The sequence below is a fragment of the Strongylocentrotus purpuratus genome, unplaced genomic scaffold (assembly GCF_000002235.5).
Source record: "Strongylocentrotus purpuratus isolate Spur 01 unplaced genomic scaffold, Spur_5.0 spur5_scaffold_21, whole genome shotgun sequence".
Lineage (NCBI taxonomy): Eukaryota > Metazoa > Echinodermata > Echinoidea > Camarodonta > Strongylocentrotidae > Strongylocentrotus > Strongylocentrotus purpuratus.
The window spans coordinates 8025620-8037927 of record NW_022145607.1 but is presented as its reverse complement, the minus strand read 5'-3'; the positions used below and the strand labels follow the sequence as shown (position 1 = coordinate 8037927).

The window sequence follows — 12308 nt, the reverse complement described above, 5'->3', positions numbered from 1 at the left end:
TGACCATGACAATGTTAATTACTCCAAAATAAGCTTTGACTGGACTTGTATTGAATACAATCAGAATCAGTTGGAATTATCTATGCTATCACAGTATTAGTACTAACATTCTTCATACCTCATATATGTTCTAATAATTAGTACCGTTCATGGAAGAGTATGAAGTAAATATGCATTTATATAAATATATATTCATATTTCTACATATATATCCAATATACATATAGTCATATCCAAAAGCTCAGATATTTAAATATTACCTCACTGAACTGCAATTGATTAAAATCTAGAGTATTTTTTTTTCTTTTCATTCATTAGAATATAATTCTGAGTAGTTCACAAAAATAAATAGGCTTCTAAATGGTGGAACAATGTTTGGTAGTCCAAATGAAAGCCATCGTGATCCTTCATGTCAATCTCTGGATAGTTTTCACTTGATATACCAAAGAAGCCAAGAGAAAAAATGTCATCTCTAAAGGACATGTGTATCAGTTGCATATTGCTGTCCTGTAACTTTCCTGACCTTTCATGAATATCTTCATAACAATTATGTCAAATATATGCTTTTCAATATTCCTCCCCTTTAGTACAAATTGAAAAAGAAAAAACTAGTGTAAATCAACATCCTAAAAATAGAAATTAAAAGTAATTTTTATGAAATCTGTTTTTACCTATGCCTATTGTCAAGCTTAAAGCAAAATGAAAGAAGCCTCTGATAAACACTGCTATCCTGAGAAAAGAAAGAGCACATCTATACAATATACACATATAAATCAAACAATTAAGTAATAGAACATCTCTTCAAACTATGTTTTCTACCAGTGAAAATAGCAAACATAAATGAAATAACAATACTAACATTTACACAGCCTTAATATCAATATTTCTAAGCACTGTACATGTATTATCGACAAATTATATCTAGGCTTGAAACTTGACTAGAATTTACTAATACTTCTGAAAAGTCTTTGTAATACTGTATAATAATGCACCACTCTGTGCATGTCATGTTATAAATTTGTCTTGATATATATATATATATATATATCAAAATGTACAATAATTAGTTGTTTCTTCTTGAAAAGGAAAGTGATTTATAATTATATTTCTATTCTTTATATTTTGATACAGTCATTTATAATTATATTTCTATTCTTTATCTTTTGATAGTCATTTTTATTTTTAAAATGATATTCATTGTCATCTATTTTAATCCCATATTCATGAACATGGCGCGTGTTGCAGTTAAAGATGACATAAGATACATTCATGAAAAACTTAGAGATAAACTCCAAAGTCAAAATACATCTTTAACACTCTCTGTCTGATAAATACTGAGTACTGGTAGTCAACTCACAGTCATACTTGATCATGAAGAAAACTCTCAAAGAGACTTGCATATATCTTTATTCTTTATAAATACCTTAGTCACACCAAAAAGACCAACTCCAGACCGACTACAGACCAAACAGAACATTACTCCAAATGAAAAATAATTAGTCGGTTTAGAGTCGGTTTGGAGTCGGTTTCGCGGTTTGACTGTGGTATTACTTTAAATGCCTTCTTCTGAATATATTACTATTTCAGTATATACATGCACACATATGGCTTTTATACTAAATATATGGACTAGTAAATGGTTTGAAAAATGGCTTGGTAAGAAAAAGAGATTACGATGAGTAGTCAAAGGCCCCCGTTTACATTCTATTAAGAAATCGTAGCAATATTTACAGCATCATGTTAAAGGCTGGAATAGTAATAAGATGAGGTGACGAGGTAATAGTTTGTGCTTTGTAAAGTAAACAACTTGAAATCATGCTCAAAAGCATACATCGAGGGGTCAGTGACACAAAGACGTAACTCTATTTTGAGAGAAAGTGGTTTATGTGTCACTGAGCACTTGGGCCTTAAGAAGTTAAGTCTATGTTTCACTAGCCATTGACTTCAATGGGGTTGGGTGGAGTTAAGTCTTTGTGTTTCGTGGAAAGCCCCCCATTTTTCTGAACATTTTGATATCAAATACTCATTTTCATAAAATATGGAGTTACGTCTTTGTGTCACTGAACCCCCTGATACGCCTTCCACGATTCATTGTCGTGTAAAAAATGACAGGAGTTTAACAAAGATTACAAGGCAGTAGACAATCATTTACTGGCTGGAATGAGAGTGAGTTTTACTCAAGCCTAGGTAATTAATATCTCACGAAAATAAACCACTGTATTCAATTGCATGTATATAGTACATATTTAGAGTAGTACTGCACAGCTTGAGTAATATTTCAAGAACATATTCCAAGAAGTCTAACTATCTTCTACACTTTTCCTACCGGTTTTCATATCTTGCTCTCTCACCCCCCCCCCCCCTTACTCACTCCCTCTCTCTCTCTCTCTCTCTCTCTCTCTTCCATATATTTGTTATGTTTATTCTCTTCTCCTCCCATACATTACGTCTCAACTTAGAAGCTCTAAATCTCGTTTGATTCTCATTTGGAATGCAATAAAGAAAAGCCTCTATCTCCACTTGAATTGGCCCACCGTCACAACATACCTAGGAATGTACCAAATTTGTTCCCTGCCAGAGACAGAATATACCACATCAGCTCCGTACAGAAGACACTTTAGAATGCATAGACCCTACTCTTTTTCTTCACTGTGTGATGCAGTTGGAGCCGAAGTCCTCCGCGTATCTATCCGAGATGAGACTGCGTATGAGGTCGATGTCCCCCCTGAGCTTCTGCACCTGTGTCAGCTTGGCTCGGATCACGTCTTCACTTCCCGACTCGTCGTACTCATCGACGTCGAACGACATGGTCGATGATGCTGTGGAAGTGATAATGTGCAAAACAATTAAGATGTGTAATCATATAGGTGGAGCTGCGTATCTAATTGGTTAACACTGTAGTCTCAGAACCAGGGCCCATATTCAATTCAAAACTTAAGTACAAAATTTAAGCTTTTTACTTAATATTTGGCTTAAATAAAATACTTAGCGAATTTTGGTATTCAATTCAAACTTTGGCTAAGTATTTTATGCTAAATCTAAGACAGCTGCCTACCAGACTTAATCCAATTATTTGGAGGCCTTGATTGGCAGGCATATGGTTTTCTTACGTAGTATTATAACCTGCGCGCATTTATTGCAACGCATTAATAGCACATTACTTTTGATTGACCGTGTGATGTCACAATGCTTATCAGTTTACTTAGATTTTGTCTTTCGTAAGTATAAGTCTAAAATGCGATTTGTATATAAACCGGTAAGTAAATTTCTTAGCTTAGCCATTTACTTAGTAAATTTCTTACTTAGGCTAAGTATTGAATTGAATACCGGCCCGGAGATCTATTGTGATTCAATGCAGTTTCCCACTTGAAATAAAGGGGGGAGGGGTTATACTGGTTCAAAATTGAGTTATCTACAGAGAAGAGACAAGATCGTGATGAAGATAAACATTTGATCAACCCTTTTCATGCAAATTCTTTCTCAATTGATTAAGATTAAGATGTTCCTGGCTCTGTTCCATCAAAGACAAAGGTTTAGGGCTAGGGTTGCCCATTGGGTTTTATGTGTAGGATAGGTTTAGGACAAGGTTTAGGAATAGGTCAAAAAGTCGGTCCAGGTTCGAAGTCAGGAGTCTGGCTAGTGTCCTATATATTGCCAAAGAGCAAATGTAGCCAGAGCATGTTTCGTACAACCACCCTGGCAAGAAACCTGGGGGTGTTTCACAAAGATCCTAAGTTGACCTTATCTCTGAGTTGGACTTAACTATGGCAGGCCATTCACGCCACTGGTTGTTCTCACCATTGGTCTCTCAATTATGAACTTTAGATAATATTTTTTCCTTCAAAATGAATTATCAAAAAAGGTGAATTCTGTAGATTTGTGACAACAATTTGTATATCCCTTAAGAGATCAATGCCAGTAAATGGTGAGAGCAAACAGTTGCATGAACAGCCTGCCATAGTTAAGTCCAACTTAAAGTTGATCTTAGTCATTGTGAAACACCCCCCTGGATACATTGACCAACTTACGTCTGAATCCTAGCAGCAGTGAGACATTTGGCTCCTGACCCTCGGCCCTCTGATTTATGAGTTCCACTAATCTCTGAAGCTCCTGGACACACAGACTCAGCTCCTTGACCAACTGACCGGTGAAACGAGCCTTGTCCGAAGAGACTTGCTTCTCAAGGCCCTGGACACTCTCCTGAAGGGAGAGATTGTGGCCGTAAAGCTCCTGGCTCTGTGACGCAAGCTGTGAAAACCAATCATACAATCGCAATGTCAGATGAATATTAATGTGTGTTGTGTGTGTAATTGAGTTTTTACAGACGTGTATCAATCAAATATGATTATTAACGTCTGGGGCCGACTTTTAACATCACCATCCGAAAGACATAACTCAGTTATGAACCTGCATACTCGGCTGAATCATTTTGTAACTTCCATTATTAGCTAGATTACAGGTGCACACCACAACGCCCCGTTTGGATATTTATTGACAAGTTATAAGAATTTATAGGCAAAACTGCAGGCATCATTTAACATAACATGAATGAAAATTGGTCAACGGTGTAATTGACAGCTAAAGACAACTAGGAAATAAATGCAAAATGCAATTTGAAATAATCTACAAGGTATCCACAAAATTACGCTTAGAAATGAAATTTGTGGATAATCAAGACATGTTTTGTTCAAAGTTTTTCATTATCATTTTTAATGAAACTCATACATTGTATGCACTAAGAACAAGATTAGCATGATACTAGACTGATAGCGCATTAGCTTACTACAGGCACTTAATAAAAAAAGAGAAATGCTATCAATTTTCACAGAACCCTAATGATGGAATTTTTTCCCAATTTTTTTTTTTTTTTTTTCAATGCTAGAATTCAAATTGTGATTCAAGTTATCAAGCAACTATCACAAATTTGGATCACGTCCTAAATTTGTAAAAGAAGAATTTCTGGCTAATCTTATCCAGATTGGAAATGAGTAGAAGAGAATCTTACATCCTTCATTGATCTGGTCATATCTTGTAAAGCCGAATCCTTGTTGTTGAGCTCCACCCTCAGCGCTGTGATGACTCCTTCCTCCTGCATGAGACGTGACTCCATCTCCTCTAGCGCCCTCTGGTGTTCACTCTGCACCTTCTGAAGATGTCTGTGCTTGCTATCTATTACCTGAAATTAATATTTTTAAGATAAATTGATAAGCTCCAGTGTTTTATCATAGAAGAATACAACATTTTTAAAAGTGAGGCATAAATGGTCTTGATTATAAATACATATTTTTTGATTAAGGATACTTTAAAAATGCTTCTTTAAAAGAATAATATTTCTTACAGAGTTAGATCAGGATATCTTACTCATTTCTTGTAATGACCTTTGTTCCAGAAGAGTTTTGTCCAAAGAAAATTTGTCCCAGAAGAGAATTAAAAAAATGCAACTAACAAAATCCAATGGCTAATTTACAGGTGAAATCATGTTACAGTTATATAAACTCAAGTTCACAGAGGATTGAATACTGTGATGCGTTAAACAAAATGATCTAAATATTTAGAATAAGAAAACAAAAAAGCGATAAAATAATACAAAAACTATTTATTGCCGCTCATTCTCCAAGACAGATTGAACATAGACCAAAGTACATATTTTTTCAATTCATAATGCATTGGAGCATAACATATGGAAGAAGTGTCATGTATTCACTTACTTTCTTCAAATGTTCCACACTTGAAGAATGTCTCTCGTTCTCTTCTCTAAGTTGTTCAAGATCTTCCCTGTTGCATAGCTCAAGATCAGTTGGGTCACCAGTCTCATTAGATCCCAATGCTTTATGTAGTTTAGACATCTCCTTCTTCATCCTGCACAATGACACATAATTTTCAGTACATGTTGTATGAAGGGAAACAAATTCAAAGATGCTTCAACAAGGCTTCGCATTAACTTTGTATTTATTTTGAGGATACTATCAAATGACAAGGAATGCTGCAATATCTGTTCATGGAACATCTGCAGAAAATGGGGGTCACTTTGTATTTCACAAGTCAATTTGTAATTGGAATCCAGTTGGTGTTGACATCTGCTGAACAATGAGGTTTAAAACAGCTACTTGTTGTCTTGTTTTCATCTCCTGACCTACAAAATTTATCTTCTACAAACTGGAATAGTGTTGTTCATTGGAACTTGGATAGGACGTTAAATGGAGGCCCTGTGTAGAGGAGAGTCACCACCTTTGCATGTTAAGAACCTCCAGCACTTTTCTTTTATGAATAGGGGGAAAACTAAGTGCTTCTTGGATATACATTGTATAAGTACCTTTCCATCTCAGCCTCTAGAGTGAGGTTCTTTTCCTCAAGATCGGTTGATTCCTGTTTGCTTCTATGAGCCTTCTGTTTAGCCTTTGAAAGCGATGCCTCCAGACTGACGATGCGTTCCCGTAGTAACCCTTCCTGCTGGCGTAAATCCTGGATGTGTTCAGAAGGTGTTGTCAAGGAACAATGTCAATGTATGGTTTGTGAAATGACATGATTACTTCCAAACAGCTAAAGCACTAGCTCTTGAAAAAATTAATTTGATTATTTATTATATTATATTATACAAATATGCCAAGCATTCAGTTCGTAAGAATAGTGGAAATTATATATCTTCGGAGGGACTGGCAATATTCGACCCCCCCCCCCCTAAAAAAGAGTAACTATTGCCAGTCCCTCTGAAGATATATAATTTCCACTATTCTTAAAAACTAAATGCTTGGTATATTTGTTTCATATCCCTTCTTTACAATCCAAACCGATTTGACACCATGTTGAAAAATCCTTTTAAAGGCCAACATTTGACATAATGATTGGCTGGCATATGGTTTTAATGCGCTATCATGACAATTTATTCTCATGTCACCTATCGGAGTTAACCTGCGCACAATATATTAATGCACATTTTATAATGAGACGCGCTAATTGCGCATTACTTTTGATTGAACGTGTGATGTCACAATGCTTATCTACCTGAAAATCTCAAAGAGCATGACCACCAATTGACCAATCATGTATTTAGAAAAGTCATGAATATTCACAGAAGGGATATAAATTCAGTTATTCTTTTATTTATATTTTCATATACCACTTAATTTATGAGCATGATATTGGATCAAATTTATAACATTTACTTTAATACTAATTTTTCATAAAGTAGAATCATATTTTACTATAAAAACAATTTTTATTTCATATATTTAATCATTATATTTCATATTCAACTAGGATTAATGCATTAATGTCAGAATTGAAAGACTAACAAACAATGAAATTAATAAGAGTTGGGTTTGCTTTACCACATATAATTGAACCAATATGTGCTTTGGATAAAAGATATGAAAAAGATCAATGGACTTGTCAACTCATGGCCATCTATACAATATGTATATGTAGTCTGTAATTGGTGAATATATCTGCTGGTGCTCATCAGCATTGTGTTGTTTTCAGAACAATACTGCAATTTCAAACACATTTTTGGCTGTTCCCACAACATATTTAGCTCTGTTATACTTGTGAAATACTGTTCCACGAACAGACCTCAAGATTACCCAACAAAACTAAAAATGATATAGACTTCTAAGGCCTGTCCTCATCAGCTCGAGTTTGCCAAATAACCCACTATTTTCAGACTCGAGAAATTGCGTCTTCACCAGACCGATACGCTCATCACAAACTAGCTCGGACGGGCGCAAATTAGCCTGCTATTTGTTAATATAGCGGGATATTTTCTCCACCAAATATCCTGCTAATTGCAACTGCAGGCTGATGAAGACGCCAATAAACTGGTTAATTTGCGATCGGGATAGTTAAAATAGCGGGTTATTTGGCAAACTCGAGCTGATGAAAACAGGCCTCTAGTGACTTCTAAACCAAAGGATATAGTATCACAGCTCTCCTTGTACTCCTCAGCTGTGGGCAAGTCATGCATGTATCTCTCTATCTTAGTCAGTCTCTTCTTCAGCTTGTCATAGTCCTTCTTACTATGCAGCAGTTGACCTTTGACCTCATGTAGCTCCGCCTCCTTCAGCTTCAACTGAAATAAGACACATTACATATTGATGAGTACAAATGAATTTCATTTAAGAATTATATCTGTGCCATTATTTATAAATTGAGTGAAAGAAACACACCATAAGAGAAACCAAAGAATGTGAAAGAAAATTGGAAATGATAGAGAAAATAAAATAAAAAATGACATTTTGTTGGATGAAGACATAAAATGAGGGACAGAGAGAGACACCCACACACCAACACACACACATGCACAGACAGAGACTGAGAGAGAAACAGAAGAGGGAGACAAAGGGGGGGGGGAAGAAAGGAGGGGAGAAAGATAGACAGAAAGACAGACATACATACAGACAGAGAGACAGGGAAAGATGGTACAAATTTAAAGTTCTAAGGCTACGTCAGAATAGTAAGAGAAAGAGTGAAAGCAAAGATTTTCTAGTACAAGAAGCTCCAATCAACTCTCATCTATTATAACATACCTTTGTTTTGAGTTCATTGATGGTCATTTCATTGGTGAGTTGCGATTCCTCTACCTCCCTAATACACAAAAGCAAAGGGGAAAATGACAACAATGACATACATTTTATGATTCATTTAAGAAACAAAAGTCAATCTTCTTTTATCAATGAAAGGTTTGCCATAAGATCTATAGAGATCTAACCTTTTGTCTGACTTCCATGAAACTCTAACGTTAACCTATCTGTTTTTTCTGATTGTTATCCTTCCACCAAGTCAACATTCAAAGGCAGGCTTGTTCCCTTAACTGTTAAACCAGATAATTCAAGCAAAAGTTAAAGAGTGATCTAGATTCAAGAAATTGACTTGCTGTAAAATGATTGAATGACTACAACATTTAATTTTCCCAATTTGTAAAAATTTATCAATACCTGATGAAAACAATCACAAAAGTTAAAGTCATTAAAATAGTTAGTTTTACAGCAATTTTTATAGGTGACTATATATTATCAAAGCTGACAACTCATATAATTAGACTTACCCTAACTTTCTGCTAAGCTGATCTCCCTCAGCCATCTTAGCAGTAGAGACCTCAGCCAGCTGAGCTCTAAGGGAGGCTATCTCATACTGGTACTCCTGGGTTAGAAGAGTCAAATCCATAGAAATGGCATTTTCTACTACTCACTCAAACATCAACACTCATCACATGTTATTTATAGAGGGATTCTGGGGGAACTGAAATACCTGAACCTGGATGTTGCAAAATCAGTCTATTTACATGTATGTTTGTTGGACAGAATTCTGTGCTTTTTATGCACAAAGGATAAAGAGAAAAAAATATCCAAATTGTATCATTACAAGCTTTAATAATGCTACTGATATATTATATATATATATATATATATATATATATATGTGGTGTTTTCTTTGTAATCTTGATTTTGTTTGAATTATGTACCAATGTTATTGTTATTTTTGATATTTTGTGAGAATCATTTTTAACAAGCCATTTATGTGCTTTTCATGATCCTCCCACTTCAGATATCTTATTATATATATGTTTGTACTTTGATGATTATATAATATTATTTTAATATTGACATGGAAATAAATAAATGAAATGAAACATAATAGATATACACAAATAATTTTCTTATTTGGATGAACATTATTGTAATCACCAAAAGATTTAAAACTGATCATACATTACCAACCCTTCAATACATGAATGTATCTTTACAAAAATGAATCTCCCAACAAATGATTTGTAAAGACCACCCAAGGGAGACAAGAAAAGTGGTCTTTATGGGCAGGTGGTCTTTATGTACAGGTTTCTTTAGTACATGTTTCAATGAGAAACCATTTTCAAGGGACACAAAAAAATGTGGCCTTTGTAAACAGGTGGTCTTTCTATACAGGTGGTCACTAAAGCAGGTTTGACTGTATTTGATAAATTGATCTTACAGTACCTGCATCTTGAGAAAGAGCATATCCCCTTCATCCCTGGATCGTGTATAGATGCGTTGCCTAGCGATGCTCTCCTGCTCATCATTCTGTTTCCTCAAGTGTGCAATCTCTAGCTTTTGCCTGCAAAGATGATAGGGGAAAATATCCAACAATTTTTTTTTTTAATATCATGACAAACTTATTTATTCTCCAGGGCATACCAAAATTAAATGTACAGGCTTGAGCTAAGTTGTATCATGATGGTGAATACACATCCCAACCTGATCTACATGTATATATCCTTGTAAAAGAGGCTCTATTAAATTTTCTCAGGATGTGAAACATTCAATGGATCTTACAAAAGTTGTGTAATGTAAAGCTATAACCTACATGAATTAAATGTTAAAGAGTTTTTTAAAGGTATATACTCACCTTTCAACTATGATATTCCTCTCATGGAGCATACTTTCCTTGGCCCTAATCAGTCCCTCCAAATTGGTTGGCTCTGAGCTCATCACCGGCCCATAACTGAAATTGGAATCTCCCATAGGATAGCCCGCCCCTGCAGCATGCCTGTGCATATCATGGCCTGTTCCACTCCTGCCGGAGGGGTGGTAAGCAGGATTGAGTTGGAGGTGCTGCATCTGCTGCTGCAGACTGAACTGAGAGTCTAAGTTCTGCTGCCATTGAGTCAAGTTCATCTTGGTGTGAAACGGGACCGGATTTCCCGGAGCCCTGGATCCTGGACCTGACTCGGAAGGACCAGGATACTTGGAATAGTCCGGAGGGCAGTAACCGGAGTCTCCATAGGCACCGGAGTACTGACGAGGGCTCTTGGTTAAGGGATGATGAGACACCTTGGAGTAAGAGGAGAGCTGGGAATGATGAGACAACGGGGACCGATGGGCGGGGTTCTTCTCCATCAGGGTGGTATCAGGAACCATGTCTGTTTCATTGAGGGTGTGGTCCCAGTCCAAAGGGAGGAACATATCGTCTTGATCAAGGTTGGATATCTTTGGATCGCTATAGACGAGGGCGGGGTCGTGACCGTCCGTCATGGTCGTAACGTCTTCACTCCCGTCACCCATGCGAGCTCTGGGGCTCATCTGCCTGTCTCTGTGTGGAGATCTAGGGTGGTTCCCTGTATAAAAATGGACAACAATAATGACAATTCATTTGAGATCTATTAAAGCAAAAAAGTTATTACAAAATTATTTATATATTTGTGGTTCCATACCTGTACACTCCATTTAAAAATTAGCTTTAAATATTAATTATGTAAAGAGATATTAAAAATTTAAATACAATCTAAACTGAGGTCATTTTGACTTATATGTACATGTATGAATAGCCTTTTCAACAAACCCATACATCCATACATGAAAGTTAACTCCCGAGTTAATTTCTGTGCAAGCCTGACATGCTCTGTAATCCTAAATGCTATGAATGTCTCACATAATTTTGTGCACACAAATTGCCCCCTGTCAAACGATCTTCTTTCTTTCTATTTTTAATGAATTAAGGGCCTCTAATATTCTACAAGAAAATGGACAGATAGCAAAATCAGCTGATACCACCAAGAAAGAACTCAAATACATGTACAACTCTGATTAAAACAAAAAATCATACCAGCTGTGACAAAATAATCTCACATTTACTATGTTAATCTAAAGAGCCCTCTGCTAAAGACAATTGAATATACCGGTATATATTTTTTTATGCTGGCGGATACGAATATGTATGAATGCCTACCATGTCTACTGGTATACCCATTAGGTCCAGGTGAGTGGTGGCTGGGCTTATCTAGCTGGTTGTTATTAGGAAGGACTTGGGCTACCTTGGGCTGATGAGTTGGTTCTGTAGGAGGGAGAGAGGGAAGGGGAGAGAGGGGAGGGGAAGAAAGAGAGGGAGAGAGGGAGGGAGGAAGAGAGGAAGAGAGAGGGGAGAGGGAGGGAGAGGGGAGAGAGAGGGTGGGGGAGAGAGAAAAGAAAAGAGATGATACAGAAAGAGAAAACAGAAGATGTTTAAAAGTTAGAGAATTACATTTTTTTTTTTAAATAATGGAAAACAAAAACAAAATAAAAGTTGATATATTTTGATGTTCTAAACATAATTTTAATTAAATAAGAGATGACCAATCTCATCACATCTACTGTCACTAGGAATTATCATAGAATACCTCCATAAAGGCTCTTTTCTAATACAGCTCTTCTGAAAGCCCGACTATACCCTTACAAAGTATACATGATGATAAATCATACTGAATCATCATCTCAAAGACAAAGCAAACATATGTGGTGACATTGGTAATACAATCATGGGCTCGCCCTGATTTTTCTAGGAAATCTCATCATTAGTAAGGG

At 36.0% G+C, this 12308-nt stretch overlaps 1 protein-coding gene across 2 annotated transcripts in view; it reads right to left on the bottom strand.

Annotated features, from left to right (window-relative positions):
• Positions 1 to 2405: 2405 nt before the first annotated feature.
• Positions 2406 to 12308, bottom strand: part of LOC100892910 (centrosomal protein of 85 kDa) — a 28223-nt gene continuing 18320 nt past the window's right edge. For both annotated transcript variants that reach the window (XM_030995019.1, XM_030995018.1), the window contains 11 exons: positions 11698 to 11802; positions 10378 to 11086; positions 9969 to 10086; positions 9041 to 9135; positions 8523 to 8580; positions 7913 to 8065; positions 6314 to 6468; positions 5709 to 5859; positions 5006 to 5176; positions 4029 to 4248; positions 2406 to 2819 (listed from right to left, as the gene is read on the bottom strand). In XM_030995019.1, the coding sequence (XP_030850879.1) occupies positions 2647 to 2819; positions 4029 to 4248; positions 5006 to 5176; positions 5709 to 5859; positions 6314 to 6468; positions 7913 to 8065; positions 8523 to 8580; positions 9041 to 9135; positions 9969 to 10086; positions 10378 to 11086; positions 11698 to 11802 (2108 nt within the window). In that variant the 3' untranslated portion in view covers positions 2406 to 2646. The remainder of the gene's footprint in view (positions 2820 to 4028; positions 4249 to 5005; positions 5177 to 5708; positions 5860 to 6313; positions 6469 to 7912; positions 8066 to 8522; positions 8581 to 9040; positions 9136 to 9968; positions 10087 to 10377; positions 11087 to 11697; positions 11803 to 12308) is intronic.